The sequence below is a fragment of the Amblyomma mixtum genome, chromosome 3 (genome assembly GCF_055824585.1).
Source record: "Amblyomma mixtum isolate Tamu chromosome 3, ASM5582458v1, whole genome shotgun sequence".
Lineage (NCBI taxonomy): Eukaryota > Metazoa > Arthropoda > Arachnida > Ixodida > Ixodidae > Amblyomma > Amblyomma mixtum.
Window position 1 is genome coordinate 135,396,851 of NC_143014.1, and position 16,911 is coordinate 135,413,761.

At 44.6% G+C, this 16,911-nt stretch overlaps 1 protein-coding gene across 7 annotated transcripts in view; it reads left to right on the top strand.

Annotated features, from left to right (window-relative positions):
- Window positions 1-8,035: 8,035 nt before the first annotated feature.
- LOC149352030 (ribonuclease H2 subunit B-like) overlaps window positions 8,036-16,911 on the top strand; it is a 35,866-nt gene continuing 26,990 nt past the window's right edge. For 5 of the 7 annotated variants that reach the window (XM_089581256.1, XM_089581255.1, XM_089581258.1 and 2 more), the window contains exons 1-4: window positions 8,114-8,326; window positions 8,590-8,652; window positions 10,728-10,832; window positions 16,772-16,836. In XM_089581256.1, the coding sequence (XP_089437382.1) occupies window positions 8,251-8,326; window positions 8,590-8,652; window positions 10,728-10,832; window positions 16,772-16,836 (309 nt within the window). In that variant the 5' untranslated portion in view covers window positions 8,114-8,250. Of the gene's footprint in view, window positions 8,430-8,589; window positions 8,653-10,727; window positions 10,833-16,771; window positions 16,837-16,911 lie in introns of all 7 variants that reach the window. The other 2 variants (XM_089581261.1, XM_089581260.1) reach the window with 2 other exon arrangements.

The following is a 16,911-nucleotide window of genomic DNA, read 5'->3' on the forward strand; positions in this document are numbered from 1 at the left end:
TTCAATCACCCTATTTTTTCTGCAGTATTTCGCCAGATTAACTTCGGCTTAAAAAATTGAAAAATGCGAATGTCACATGAGGAAAGGGCTGGCGCTGTAACTGCTTATGTTCTATGGGCACCTGAACCACTCTTGAGTGGGAAGGGATGGAGGAAGGCAGAGAGCGATGAAGGCCTCTTATACTGCTGTCACACGGGCACTTTCGATCGCGATCGGTCTCGAGCGCGGTTGAAGTTTCAAGCGCGATCGAGATGGACAGCTGCTACACGTATCCTCTCGATCGCGATCAACTAGTTGAAATGCTACATACGAGAGGGCGCTGCTTGTACTATCATCATCACCATTAATTTTTTTAATAAATCTATAATAACGATAGTTAATGAAACTTTCTTGTGAAAATATCAAACTGTGAGCAGAAAAAGCACCTTAATTACTTTCTGCTGCAACCAGCAGTGGACTCGATAACGAACAGCAGCAAAACAACGCTTGGTGCACGCGTGAATGGTAGCGCCATCTAGTGACAAGGCGCCAAAGCACATCAACGCTGTGATGAAGAAGTTTTCTTTCTTAATTACTGGTAGCTAGGGTCAGTGCATTGCAAGCCTTTTTTTCGTTCCAAGAAGAAAAACTGCAAATAGTAGAAAATGTAACAACTGACTAAAAGCAAGACAACTGCTTCGCCAGGTGTCGCTCTTGCGAGGTAAACACACTGCATTTAGTTAGGCCTAAGAGCTTGAAAATCGCCAAATTATCTGAAAAACAGGGGCTAGTTGTCGCTTAAATCTCTACGCGTGGGTAAGAGTGCGCGAAATAAAAGCGAACCGCTACCATTTGAGCGAGCTATTGCGTCGAAGAATCCAGCGGTGACATGTATTTATTCCGAAGCGGGCGAGCAGGGCGCCGCCATCTTGTCAACGCATCCCCTCGATCGTGCTCCATGCGCTCGAGCAGGATCGAGATCGATCGCGATTGAATTCGCCGTGTAGCAACGCCGGATCTGCATCGAGTTCGATTTCGATCGACTCGATCGCGATCGAAAGTGCCCGTGTGACAGCAGTATTAATTGATTTCGACCATCTGGGGTTCTTTAACGTACAGACATCGCACAGCTCACGGGCGTTTTTAGCATTCCCACTACGGCTAAATCGAAACACAAGCAGGATTTGTTCCCGTGTCTACGCGCTCAGCAGCCGAAGGCTAAAACCACAGAACAAGGAGGAAAAAAAGAAACTTTTTTTTCCTTCATGCCACAGAACTAGCTACTTTCCATGGCTTCATCCGTCCTCCACGAATGTTGGAACCAACGTTGGTTGGAACTACTAACATTCGCGGATTCCTTGAAGATTGATGGTTTTAACACCTCCTGTCGGTGTGGTGCTGGCGGTCCCGGCCAGACACTGTTCAAAAAAGAAAAGACGCTGTTAGCAGAACAACTTGTTTCTCGGCTCATATGTCGAAAGGGTCACCAAACGTAGACGCAAAATTATCAAACGTACAGCAATGCAAAAAATATTTTTAAAAATCCCTAACTTAGGGACTACTTTGCATCTAGCAACACTGTATTTAACTTCTCAGTGTTAGCAGATTTTTGTGAAATAACATGGTTGCCAATTTTTGAGGGATAATTTTTCCCTAAATAATAAATCATATTCCCCAGATCTTTCTTACGGTGAGTTAATTACTAGAAATACGGCGGTTGAACTTTCTTTGTAGCATTTATTTTTTCTTTTTAGAATTGGCTTATTAGAAAGTTTAATGTTTTGAGCTTGGCTTCAAATGGCTGCAGCTGAGCGATGTCGATTGGTCCAACGTTTTTAGATTCTAAAAACGTCGGATTGGTCATCGGGGGGTGGGAAGTGATGCCGAAAATAATCGCGAGCCGCTCTACGCACACCTTACAGCCTAGTGTTGGTTTGGAACTTTAAATGCTTTAACATCAATTACCCTTTTCGGGCCATGTGCATTGTTACTGGTTACTATACCAGAAATATGAAAAAGTTTTTGTAAATAGAGAAAGTTTACATACACAGACCACCAACCCGTTGGGGCTTCAACAGTGAAACATACGCATTCAAAACCTGTTCGATATTTGCGAAACAGTACGTCCAATCCACGGGCCCTACTCGCACAGCGATGTTACACGAAAGTACAGAAAAAGCTAATGGTGCGATTATGACATTTTCGTTAAAGCAAGTCCGCCTAAATGTGGAAAGGCCAAAGACTGAGCGGTGGATGCAAAGAAGTTGAAAGTGCTTCATAACAGAAAATCTGTCGCATGTGCGCAAAAGAGGCTAGGCACGAATTAAGCTGGCCGTTCGCATCAATAAACCAAGCACATCAACAAGATTAACATTAATTTATCCCGATAACGATACCAACAGTGAGGTGCATATGCTGTGCGGTCTCAGAGAGAGTGAACACGCGTACTGCGTTCCTAACCTTTTGGCGCGATGAACGACTGTCTTAATTGAACCCGCGGGCTCTGCTCACGTAACGAGTTACACATGGTTACACAGACAAACAGAAAAGCCTAATGATGCGATTATGACATTTTCCTTTAAGCAAGCTAGCCTCAATATGTTTTCCACATTGCACGGAGAGTGTCTGAAGAAGTTCAGTGCTCCATAACGGAAAATCTGCATCATATGTGCAGAGCCTAGTTTGTGCAGAAAACCTGCAGAAACTAGGCAATTAACTGACAACTCGCATTAAACCAAGCACAACAAGATTCACATTGTTTATCACAATGACGCAGGCAGCGCGAAGGTGCCTATGCTGCACCGTCACGGAAAAATGAAAGCTGCGTTCTAACCTTTTGGCGCGGCGGGACGACTGTCTTGAATGGTGGTACAGAACACCAATTAAACAGAGCCCTTCAAGTATTTTAGGGAACTTCCTGCTCTTTAATTTAAAGTGTATACCAATAAACTTCAAACGAGGAACAAGAAAGCCTCGGCTGCGTTCAGCCAGAATATATGTAGGCTTAGCCCCTAGCGACAATTCTGCCCTTGCTACCGGAAAGATCCCCAGCACGGATATCTCAGGCTAGGTGCTTCCCCATGTTTGGTTATAAAAAGCACGAACAAAATTCCCTCTCTTTCCCCGTGACAGGATGCGAATTCCCCTAGGCAGAACTTTTTTTGTGCTTGGCTGCGTGCTGCGGTTTCTCGTTCGATTCCTGATAAAACAAGTTCGCGCGCTTTAATAATAATGCGTCCCCGTGGACCAAGATCGCCAGCACCATATTGCTTTCTGGTCTCAATTAAGTGCCGTCCCATTAGCGTGTTATCGCATACAGTCTTTGCCGAAAGTAACCATGCAGGATGCATGGTTTTGCTTCTCAGTCGTATATTTAAACTATTATGCCAGCCCTCAAGCTCTTAATCTCTGAATGGTAAGAACCCATGTCCACACCTTCAAAGAACTTTTTGATCTTTAGGGAAGCTGTGAGGGCTCTACTATACGAATTAGAAGCAAATCATGCAGCCTGGTTACTTTTGGCAAAGACTGTATATATATATATATATGTGTGTGTGTGTGCACGCGAGGCAATCAGTTTGTTTCACGGAACCTTTGGCGGGCGCGTATGAAAATGTGCCAAGTTCTTTATCCCTTTAGCCAAGTCGACATCGAGCGCACTTTATCATTTTCGACACGAAAACATGCACCAGGTTCCGAGACGCCCGCAAATTACTCCGTTTAAGTAGCGTACTACATGATCAAGCCAATAAGCGCAATAAGCCACATCAATGCTTGACCCAAACACGGCGCCCGGGGGCTGCCCATATAAGCACCACCCGTCGCCACCTCTATGTGTCATCAAACGTCGTTGCTGCCATCCACCATGCACCCACCATATTCTGCATGTTCCATCCACCAGCAATCCTCCACCCTAGCTACCTTCACAAGGCCTCCACAAAATAACCCACGCAGCAGCGGAAAGTGACTGCGAAATTGAATTCAAATACTCAGCCACCTGCCCAACACCCCACACCGCCGCCGTAAAAAAAAAAAAAAAAAAAGAAGTCACGGCATCCCCGCGACCTTCTTTGATCCACCCACGCCACCCTCCAGAAGTCCCACCCTGTTCCACCCACCTCTGCCCACCTCAACCTCCAGAATAATTCTGTAGCGTGCGCGAAGCAGTCAGCAAAGTAAAAACATCAATCGAGGGTGCATCGAACTGCTATTGCTTTTTGCTTCTGGTTGAGGCTTTAGTCACTACTGGCTAGTGTGCTGAGCGCGGGCGGCCGCGTAGCGGCGCTGTGGTGCGGGAGGGTGTAGGGCGAGCGCGCGCGTCGGGGCGAGCCGGTTTCTCGCACGCGTCGCGCCTCTGGGGGTTGGAAATGGCTAACCAAACCAAGTGTAAGCACACGGGAGCGTAAGCGGTTGATGAGATTCAAGCTAAAAAAAAAAACACGTCTCACAAAACGCACAATTCGGGTTAATAGAATGAATGCAGTATGTTTAATCAAAGGGGAAGTGCGAGTGGGGGTAAGGCTTTTTGGCCAACAGAAAGTACGATAAAGTGCGTATTCAACTGCAGTGGCAACAGATAGGCACTGTCACAGATAGCCAGCAACAGATAGACACTGTGTAGGCTTCACCTACACAAATTAACTTTGAGTGTGATAGAGTAGCACACATTTTATACTTGAAGCGGCAGGATATCAAACTTACAGCTTTTGAGTATATTTACGGAAACAGATAAAACACTACGCTATTATGAATCCATTGCAGCCTATAATTTATATAAATTTTAAAAGTTCAAAGTAAAGAGAACTTGTTACGATTACGGCTGAACGTGTCCATGCTTTTGGTCTTTTCGCTTAAAGCCTAAAAAACCTTCGTGTTTTTTTGCAAGTATTTTCGCCTAGGCAAAATCATAATGCTCTGCTTCCGAAGGTGCTCGCAGAGCTTTGGGCTCCTCATTAGCAAATATTCCACAATCCAGGCATCATCATAAGGCAATGCCTCTCAGAGACTTTCGTCTTACGGCCAGGAAACAAGCTCTCACAGCTAACTGCTGCTTCTTCGGGAGTGGCTGCATTTTTGCCTCGAGTGTTTCTTCTCTCAGTGCATTGTTTTGCCCCTTCATTTCAGTCACATGTTGCTGAGCATTGGCCACGCTTTTCTTTGTCTTTCTCAAAGCACGAGAAAAATTCTAGATTTTTTTTTTGTCACAGCAAGGATCTTTCGTCTTTTTTCTTTTGTACATATGTTGTTCTGCGAGAGCTTCCGTAAATATTTGCACTGCAAGCAAGACTCTCCTTTCCTATCGGTGGTCAGCTAGCATTTCTCTGCAAAGTGCATACTTCTGTAAGTGTGCTAGCCTGCAACAGGAATCATGCCGCATCCATTACAAAGGCCACGCAGAGCCATTTCTTAGATTAATATCTGCCTCATGGCGGGATGTAAGCACGCGCTTTTCCTTTTCTATTCCTCGGAAGTAAATTGTGGCAATTACAGAACCGTGCTCACGCAAAGTTTTTACAAAAGTCACCATTCTTTCGATGAATTGTTCGAGAAGTCACCAGTTTCGGTCTCGCAACAGACATAAGTTAAAGCGCCATTTGACGCAGCAGGCAACTTCATGGATCCATGTCACCGGAATCAGAATTCCATCGAACGGGTGCCGAACATCACTTGGGCACGGACACTGCAGTATCGCTTAATTCGCTATCACACACCGGTCCTGTAGCAATGTCTGTCTGCTCGGAATCGGAACGCCTCTGGAGTTCCTCTGATGCGCCTCCACGAGCGACACAATGAGGGTAACCCGCGTATCATCACCGTCGACTGCAGAGCGCAACTCGGGATCCACCAGCTCAACATTTAGCTTCCGTTATTTAGGTGCCGGTCCTTGGTCGCAAATGTTTCGCACCTTCTTTTTCACCGTGGATGAGGTGGATAATTTTCGAATACTGTAGGGACAGCATCGGGCTTCAGGCGTGAGTTCATTCACGACGCCGTTCACCGTAATCTTGAAAAGATCTTTCGATGCATTCGTTCTCGAAATGTTTTCATCTTATTTTCCCATTCAGCATGCCGTGCTGGGTTCGCCTGTGCAGTGAACAAAGATACCTTTTCTTCACCGATAACCGCTTCGACACAATGGAATAAAACACGTCCTCTCTTTGCATTGCCGCTTAGCCTTTAACATTTCAGGGTGTTTTTGCTCACGTTTAGCGTCTTCCAGCTTCACAATCCAAGAGATGATGTCTGTCAAACATTGATTTCACACGAGCAATCGCGCGAGGCTGCCGTATCGGCGCGACAGCAGACGACAGGAGTCCGGCGGCTTTCGCGCACCCAGGGCTGTGGCATGTTGCAAGTTGCGCGTCCGCGCCGAGGGTGGCGCCCCGGTCGAAACGATTGCAGCGATCCTGGTATCGGCGGTAAACGGGCTGCAGTTAAGCCTAATAAAAGTGAAAATTTTCGACCACTATCAATAATAAAAACAAGCTTATGAACTAAATTATAACCAGCCATAGGTATTAAAAATAAGACATCAAAGAAATTAGTTGCGAAGATGACGACGCGGGTAACGCGGCAGCAGACGACAAGCAGACGACGCACGGTCAGCCGCGCAAGCGAAAACGGCGACGTCGGCGACATTCTCACTGCAGCAGCGTCATTGGCGTCATGTCGAGTCACACATTGAGCTTTTCATGGAGTCTTTATACTAAGAACTAGCACTGCAGCATATTGTGTTGTCCCTAGCCCAACGCACTGTGATTTCTTCTACACGAGTCAAAGGTTGAAAATTTTTTCTGCCTTTCTCTGCGTGTGTTTATTCATAGCCACAGACTGATGCGTTTCAATACAGGTCAGATGTTTTACTTCTCTGCTATTTACCTAAATCTCTTAAAAAGTCGCGTAAAAACGTATATTCAGTCATGTAGCATTTTATTATGTATACTGTACCTTGATACCTTTTTTTATCCCCTATATATTCTCTGTGCGCTCATGTCTTCTAGGTTTACATAATGGCGTTTTTTTTTTATTTTGATTTTCAGGATGTCTGTTACTGATACTGCAATGTCACTCATACTTACAATCACTTTTTGGACATCGATTGTCACTGCTGATGTTCTTTTAATAAATTATTCTTTGTACAAAAACCATTTACGCTTTTGGTTCTCGATCGAGCGCAGCTGCTAAGCAGTCGCGCCGCTCGCCACCATACACCATGCTACATCAACAGACACATCAAAATACAAAAGCGAGTGAGCAGATTCCGTAAGTACTTAGGAAATCAAGCGTGAATGCAGCGCGGGATCAGTTAATCAGCACTATTTACAAAGCTTGGATCGAGCTAGCGGCCGCCAGCACCAGGAACGCGCGGGTACAGTGCACTGTAGCGCGAGCAACCGGCCACAACCAGCCGCCTAAACGCGCGCCGCCATATTGAATTTTTGATGCGTTTACCGCCTCTCCCAGGTGCCGCCACCATCGCCTTCGAAAAAAAACGTCCCCATTGGCTCTATGAGAGTGTCACTCCCTTGGCGCACCCTCCCGACCGGCAGCGCCCCTTGCGGCCTCTCCGCGCGGGCATCGCGGAGGGGGCCTAGCCCTCCCGTACGAAACGCGCGCGCTGCGCACACTATATATATATATATATATATATATATATATATATATATATATATATATATATATATATATATATATATATATATATATATATATATATATATATATATATATATATATATATATATATATATATATATATATATATATGCATGGCGGACTGGCGCGGACCGCGGACCACATGGCGGACCATGTTTCTTGGAGGCCAAATAGACTTCAAAAATGTCACGTGATGCTCCCTCCTCTTTTTTTTGTCAAATATTGATTATTAAAACCATCATTTTAACCATTTTAATCCTGTATTTGGCGCACAGCAGCCTCCGTTGCTTATGGGGAGTTTATCTGGTATGCAATGTTAGGAGGGCGTCCAGCTGTCGCAATTTTTTTCTCGAAGGCTTCTTTTTAGTTTTAGTACCTGTATCTTAATACCCCCCCCCCCCCCCCCCCCCCCCCCATTCCCGAAAAAAAATTCATTTCTTTTTTCGCGTGAATATTTTCTTATCATTCCTCTGTTTTTATCATCATCGCTGTCATCGTCGCGGCATAGTCAGATCCGCATCCTATGTCGTATCCATATCTGTTCAAAACCGCACGAACTGCGAGAACTGCGCGTCTGCTTGTGTTTCTTGTAACCTTTGGAGATCGTTTTTCGTGATGTCCCGCCAGCTTGAGAACGAAGCAGTTTCTTCCGAAGATGACTCGGAGCCGGCGGTATTGATTTTGCTGCCAAGTGCGTGAGCAGACAAAATAATGTCCTCGCTTTTGCGCAAGGCGAAGTTGTGTCTTCGCATCAGCGTTTTGCTGCCATAAGGCGTTCTTGAAGCTCTTTGAATGTACGATAATATTTCTAATGTTTTATTACTGGTTTTAACAGTTTTAACGAATTACTTGTGGGATTCCGTCGCTAGAGGTCTTAGAGTAGAACCACTCTTTGCATTGCAGGTGCGTTGCCGACCAGCTACAGTTTTTTTTAATCCTTTTTTGCTGTTGCAGGTCATTGCACCACAGGAAGTGAGCGAAGACATTGCCATTTCACACTGCCCCGTCCAAATACAGGTGACATGTATTTGTGTTTAGCCTGTTATACTGTGCGGTGTACAGAGTCGATTACACTTGCCTAGAGTGGTCTGGCGGGCGCTCCGAACCGTTTCTGACGTGTGATTTGCGAATCGCGAGCACCGGCCTTTTTTTTTATCATTGAAAGAGCACTGCCTACTGAGCCGCGAACGTGTCACGTTGCTGCCACACTGCTCGCGGTGCGCCATGGCCTCGCGCGATGCCATAACGCCGGGAACATACATGCATGGTTGGCCGGGAACAACAACATACATGCACTGCTCAGTCGCCAGCAGAGTTGTGTTGGGCACATTTTAAATGTAGCCAGAATACAAGTTAAAAGTAGCAAAAATTAGCCATGCCATTTAATCTGAGCGCCAAATTTGTAGCCAAATAGAACAGAAGCGATATTATGAATGCAGTTGTCATCTAAGAACAATAAACAATAGCATTTGGAATTAATTAAAGGAACAATGCAGAGCACAAAATTTTGCCCCTTTTCTTTGGTCTTCAAGCCAGGTACGCTGCAAATAAATCAGGGATTATTTAAGATCAGTGCGTGGAGATATCTTGCAAGAGTAATTTTGTCACATTCTAGCAGACAACCTAGTAGGACGTTAATTTAAGCAGTTTTGCCTTGAAGCCGTATACTGAACTTGATTCGTGGAATCGCCATTAGCCAGCCGAGCTTCTTTTGTTGCGCATCTGTTTTTTTGTCAAGTGCACAGATGAGAACATGCGTTCAGAGTCGGCATTAGAAGCTGTAACTGAAAAAATTTTAATGTGCCTTGCACCAGGTATGGAAAATTCGCTGCAACTGCTGTTGTTAGATGCTGCTGCATGCCATAAACTCATTTATGGACTGCTTCATAGCACAAAACAAAGCACACCTACATAGCAAATGACGGGACAAGCATTTGTCCCATCTGCCTTTATGTGATGTGTGCTTTGTGCTGCACTTTGAAGTAGTCAGTCATAAATTATGGCCCAACTAGCCCCAAAACAAACGTGATTAAAACTCAAACATGATGTGTGATCATGTGCATGCTAATTGTTTGCAGTTGCCGTATTTCTGACTTGCATTTCGATGGGGGAACATCCAAAAATGCAGCGGCAGCTTTAGTACGTGTTCACAATTCTTCGTGCTTTCTATGTCATCAGGATTGATGGCATGAATTCTTTGAAGTGCAGACGAGGCATTTGGAAGCTGCTGTAAGAGTTGTATCACCATTTGTCTCAAAAACTGGAAGCAGCGCTCTCTCACGGCCCTTTGGTCTAGAGAAATCTCTCTGAAGATATCACCTTCTTTAGAGTCGCGGTGGGCGCGCATATAGACTCTCTGGCTACCCTAGTGTAGGGGTGCCTCAATGCGCACCATCTCCACTGGCAGGGATAGTGCGATTTAAATAAATGTCTGCTAATTGCTCCAGCACAGAAGTTCAAAGTAGCCAGAAAGTAGCCAGGGAGCCAACCTAAAATTTTCATCGCCAGATGGGGTTGCAAAGTAGCCAATTTGACACAAAGTAGCCACCAACGGCAACCCTGGTCGCCAGTGCTCTTTCAGTGGTACTATGTGGTACAAAGCCGGCGGTTGGCCGTGATTCCCCTTATCCACTGACTCTATTTGGAGCTAAGGCACCTTATTTGGAGTGCCATAGCTTGGACCACTTTAGACTAGAGTGATCAACTCTGTATTCGTTAAGCTGTTGCTAGGGTTGTCCACGCATTACTAATTGTTGTGATACTCAGTTGTTATTGATAGTCGGATTGGTTGTTTTTCTGATGACAAGAAACATTTTTTTGTATCGTGTCATAGGCCATGATGGTGATCCATGCTTGGATAGACCCACAATCCATGTTGCAGTGGGCTGCGATAGGCGTATTGATAGATATGCAGTTTTTTGCTGTGCTCTTAGTCTTGTAGGACATGACGTCCGCATTGATGTCAGTTCAATCCTTCATTGTTTGGCTTTTCTGTTTGCATTTTTGGTAAATCATTAAAGAGAAGAGTGTGGGCATGTTGCATTGCATGTCAAAAGGATGTTGTTATAGATCCTTCACTTTTTTTCCTCTAGAGGAACACACGGTGTTCATGATGACTGACTCGGGTGTCTTCCTGGAGTGGGTGAAGTACGAGACGAAGCATGAATCATGGATGGGTGATGGCATTGTCGAGCCAGGTAATCAAAGTTGGGCTACCTGGCTCAGTGCATAGTAATATTACATAAGCGAAATGCACATGGTGCATGACAGAAATTAGTTTATGAGCAAGTGAGCTGGTCCATGTTTCTCATTCCTGTCTGTCATTTGCTTTGCATTGTTCATTCAACTCGGCATGATTCAGTATAAATAGCCTCAATCTGCTACTCTAGGGAAGTAAAGCTAACATCACCTCCATGAGTTTTTTTTTTTACTAAGGTGTTCTGAGTGTGTTGTCCACTTTCTTTCCTATCTGCCTTTTCTGCTTAAATAAGCATGGTATCCTTAAGAACCGCCTAAATTTTGGTGTTCCTGTGCTTCACCAAAATACGGTATTTCTCGCCTCCAAAAGCTGACTGTGCAGAAAATGTGCTGGGAATACGCTTGGCTGTTGTTACTTTCAATATGCTATTTTTGTGTACATTGAACAAATTGTATTGCATTTTATGTAGGTAGCTTTCTTTTTTTACAAAAGAAGCTTTGACACATGGTGCCATCAAGTGCAATGATGTAATATGCAGTGAATCTTGGAAAGGAGGTCTGTGCTCATTTGTTACAGTGAAAGCATAAGTTTGTCAGTAGGTTGTTACAAGTAAAGGGCTGTTCTATTGTTGGTCTCTCATAGCTTGCAAAGGCTGCTCTACACTTGCAAGTTAAATGCAACAGTTATGGACTACTCATGACATACCAATCTTCCTGTGTGCTTCCACAGCTCTTTTTAACAAAACTCCTCAGTAAACTTGCTTACGCTTAGCAGTATTTCTTGCTGTTAGAGTTGGCATATGGATTCCATGAACAGCAAACTGTACAGACATGAAAGACACACATAGGAGATCAGGTTGATGGGACAAGCTAAAAATTACAACTGATTTTATTACCTTGAGTAACAGCTTATATAGGTAGTGATAAAAAAATAATAGTGATAATAGAATAAAATAAGTTTTCCTTTCTAGTTTTGGTGCAGCTTGCATTGCTATATTGAATTCTTTGAAGGGCTCCCAATCAGGTTTGGAAATTTGAAATAAACAAGCGCAATGCACAGATTGCCTGTTATGATCATCTCTGCAAAATATTAGAACCATGTATACACTGTTAGGGGGGAGGGGGGGGGGGTGGGGTGGAATTCAAATCAAAGCCCATTCATGCTCTCTTTTGACATTGGCATTCTCCTCATCCTTTATGCTGGCACTCAGAGCTTTGCTGTGACACCACAGCCTTTCATTGGTTCATCATCTTGGTTCGTGAGCAAATGATGGACATCTCATTGTTTGTGCCGTACGTTCTGGCACACACACAAAAAATATACGCATTTTAGTTCCTTCCATGGTCCATTTATGTCTCTGCCTGGTGTGGGTACCGGTACCACTCTGCCCATTAGCCTCTTTCCCTCCTTCCTATTTTACCACAAATGTACACTGCCATGTCAGAAAGCTGCTTGCGTGTTTCCATTTTCCCACCATTACTGTGTTTCATGCATACCATGGTGCTGGGAGGTGAAAAGCAAGAAAATATACTTGGTGATGCGGGGCCACAACGTAGATGTCTGATGTATTCCACATCTCCCTCTACAAATGTAGCTGAAAGGGGACTTTCGCTTGCGAAGGCCTGTCACTCGCACGGATGAGAGAGATAGATTTGAAGAAGCAATGGCAGAGAGAAGCATGGCGACGTTGCTTGATTGCAATTGCTGTAGCTGTGTTGTAAATTAGTCTTTTCAAAAAATTTTTGCAGCTGTGCATTCCAGAGACTATGCCTGACAATTGCTCTAGCACATGGGCGTCCAGAAGGGGGGGGGGGGGGGGGGAAAGGGGGGCGGTTGCTCCCCCTTGGAATTACGGATATTATTTATGCACTAGTAGAAAACAACTACACAGCTTGATTAGCACGCTTAGGTAATATTAACTTATCGTATTTTGCTTATTGATTTCAATTCTTTCTTCATTAATAAATTCAAATGTTTGTTCTCCAAGCCTAGCACTAATTTGCTGCTTCTAATTTTTGTTTCATGTGCGCAGTTTTGACCACAAATAGTTCCTTTTGGTGCTAACCTACCGCCTCCCCCATACCCGGCCATCGGGTGCCCCCCCTGGAAAAAGTTTTGCGGACACCCTTGCTCTAGTATAGCCAATTTTAAACCAGAGGGTCGTCAGAGTGTGGCTGATCGGGCTGGTCGGTAATTCACGACAGCTAGGAATACACCACAGCACAACTTAAGACAAGGGCGAAGAAAAGGCGAGACACCACCGCGCTGTCTCGTGCCATGGTGAAGTGACGGTTGAAAACCTCCGAGCAGGGTCTTTGCGAGGTGGTGCCCCGTCATTTGTTCGTCATTGCCTTAAGTTGTGCTGTTTTGTATTCCTGGTCATCAGAGGCCCTTCCTACTGCAAGGATTTCACTGCTTACAATTTGCACTTAATATATTCTGATGTCGTCAGTTGCTGTCAGGCATTGTTATGTCTTTGAAACCTCGCATCATGGACACAAGTTTTCAACTGCAAAGGTCTTCATATCAGTGTTTAAAAATTTCAGAAAGCCCATTTTGTTAAAGGGAAGTGTACTGACTTTTACTGACTGTATTTTTTTTTTGTGGAAATTGAAAGCTACCGTATTTACTTGTGTAGTTTGCACACTATTTTCTTTAAATTAAGGCTTCAAATAGAGGGTGTGCAAATTCCACTGAGATTTTGCGAACACTTCCGAAAAAGTTCTGTGAAGGTCATAACGCGCAGTGCATACCGTATATTGTGGCCTGTATGTCAAGCCCCGCAACTCGCATCCCTCGCTGGCCAAAAAAAAAAAAAAATGGCTCTAGATATAATATGCATGCCCACTCTCACTCCGGCCCACGTTATGTACCCCGTGGGATGGCATGACAGCGCATGTGCAGCTCAAAGCAATAAAAACGTGCAGTGGTACAATCGCGAAGCCAGCAGCCAGGGGAAAATGGAGAAACATGCGATAAAACGGTGCCCTTGCGTGTGGCCTGGCTGACTGGCGACAAACCGAACAGGCAGTGGTTCATTAGTTTCAGATTTCTGCACGCGAGCGAGCCGGATAAGCGGCGCACAATTCGTCCTCCGAACCTGGAGGACTGGGAGGCCTCACTGCGGTCAGTTGACCTGGCCAGGCAGAAGATTGTCGTCAGCCGGGTGCATACGTCATGGACCAACGCCACATGAACGTTTAGACCGTTAGTGGGGTCATGTGGAGACCCAGGGGATCTGCGGGGCTTGAATTCGCTTGCTAAATAAGTTTCACCACCACCACAATTCGTCCCCTTACCACTCGCATCTTTCGGTGCCGTACACAGCGACGCGGCCGCACCGTTCTTTCCAAGCTTGTCTTGTGCGCTCCCGCGTGCATGCTGGTAGTCTGGTGCAACAGGGAGCATGAAATAAATTCCCCCGGCAATAAATTCGGGCTGCGCAAATTATGCGAGTAAATATGGCACTTGCCCACATAAATGAATACCGGGCCTGCGGTGCTAAGAAGCACAGCTGAACAATTTAAAACCTAATTTCACCTTGAGGTAGTCTTGCTTTCTCTCAGTACATGGCATCTGGGAACCCTGATGCCAGGCACACGATATATATACCTGATATGTATTTAGTCTATAGTCGGATGCAACTTGTCTGCAGTGAAGCTCTGCCTGCATTCAGGACTGCCCCACAGAATTCGTTCTTAACAAAAAAGTAGTCTGTTGTAGGACCGTCCCGCAGAATTCGTTCTTGACTAGAAAGTAATCTGTTGTTACAACTTTTCTTGTTACCTAAACAAGAAGCTAACCACCAGACAAAATTATAAGCTCAAGAATTTTGATGCCTCTGGCTTGTTTAACACAGTCAAACATTAAAAAATTGACAGACGATTACGACAGCAGGCAATGCGAAATTTTAGTGCAGCTCTTCACGTATTTTCATGCCATGGCTGGCAGATGGCGTGTTACGCTGCTAGCCTCCCTCTGGGATCTTTCCGTAGCAGCCGCCTTCCAGTTGTCCATTCCGCTGCTCTTACCGTGGCAGGTGGTGTTTCTTTCACTCTGCTACTACCTGCTACCTCTCACCTGGCAGATGACAGGGTGGCCTACGATGACTACGCCAACAGCTACGATGTGGAAACCGGTGCCTAAGAACTGCGCTTTAAAAGCTGATTTTGTTTGCTGTAGTGATTAGCTAGCGGAGGATTACGGGATGCCATGGACCGTGGCCCAGTGTTGCCAACTGCTGTTTTTTCAAGTTGTACCTTGCTATAGTCACTCTATAGTCGCGTGTACGTGAATGCGAAAGAAGTCAACTCCACTCCACTTTTTGAGAAAAAGTGCAAAAACTTCGAGGAAGAGAGTAGAGGATGGGTCACGCCTTTCGTTCTCAAAACCTGCTTTTTCTCTTGAAAAATCTACTCAAGACGCATTCTGTTGCATTTATGTAAACGCAGCTTATGCAATTCTATGAACATGACTACTGCCACGCTACCTAGACGGTGTCGTGGCATTAACCGAGATGTGCAAGATTTATTAAAACTACAGATGAGAGCACTAAAGTGGTTTTAAGAGTATTACCAATAAAATGAAAATGGTGATATGTGTCACAGATGCCAGCACCTGCTTTTGCTGACAAGCCGGCAACAATGCTGGCGATAGCTCTCACTGGCAGCGTAGTAGCAGTCTGCCTTTCTGAAAACGTCAGAAGATATTATGAGAAAGCATGGTTAAGCTGTGCAAGGAACAGTGACTAGTTGCAAGAGAAAAAAAAAAAAAATTGAGGCAACTGAAGTGTTTTTCATCAAAAATAACAAAAAAAAACGCTATCTATTGTGCTTAGTCCTATTCATAAAGTGTGATACTCAAATGCTTCTGGACAAAGGCCGCGGTGGCTCAGTGGTTATGCCGCTCGGCTGCTGACCCAAAAGACGTGGGTTTGATCCCGGCCATGGTGGTTGAATTTCAATGGAGGTGAAATTCTAGAGGCCCGTGTACTGTGCGATGTCAGTGCATGTTAAAGAACTCCAAGTGGTCGAAATTTCCGGAGCCCTTCACTACACCATCCCTCAAAGCCCAAATGTTAAACCCCCATAAAATAGACAAACAGCTTCTGGACAAAGACCAGAAAGAATGCAAGACCATAGAGTGGCAGGTGGCTTGGTGAGGTGAACGGCTGAATGTCAGCTGCCCAGGTTACATTTCAGCTTCCTTGCCTCGGTGAGATGCATTGGAAAACAGCATAGAACGAAGACAAGGAATGCACTGTGTCAGTATCAACTCCAGGCGATGTTGCCTGATTGTTTGGAGAGCCACAAAGTTTCAATACAGAATTGCGTATACGTCTGCTCTGAGCCTCACTTTCTTGGCCAATGTAAGATATGAATTCCTGCCAAAACTGCGAGTTCCGCCAGTGCTATTGCTATCATTGTGAAAGATATATAAAAATATGCAGGTATTTTTCTACTTATCTCCAGCAGTAGACTGTCCCTTTATTGAAAAAGTGAAATAAGTGATTTAAATGCCACTGAGAATTTATTCCTTTTGCATGCCAATTTTCATGTGCTTTTTCTGCATTTGTCACACTGTCTTTTTTTTTCAATGTAATGAACTAGGGCTGTTATCAGTATGCTGCAGTTTACCTCTGTGTTACTTCATTCATTAATCTAAATCCATACAATAACATTTTGATCCTTTGAGTAGCTTATGCTCCTTGCCAAAAAAAACCAAAACGCAGCTCTGAGGAAGTTACAAATTGCTTTTGCTTTGTTGGTAGGTAATAGTTCCATCGCAGATGATAGTTATTTCTGATTTTTATTTTTAGCTCCGCTCCTTTTACTCTATTAACCAACATATTTTTACACTGCATTGTGCCATTCTTTGACTTGTGCACTTCTCTGCAGGTGACGTTATTGTTATCTGTTTCACTCTTTGTCTGAACAGATCAGCCAGTGTACATGGCCACTCCAGTAGATGCCCTCTTCTTTGCTTTGGATCACCTCTACAAGGTAGTGTACTCATCACAGGCCACGTCTTGATTTCATGAAAGCTCACATAATTCTTTAACAAACCTGGAGGGTGCA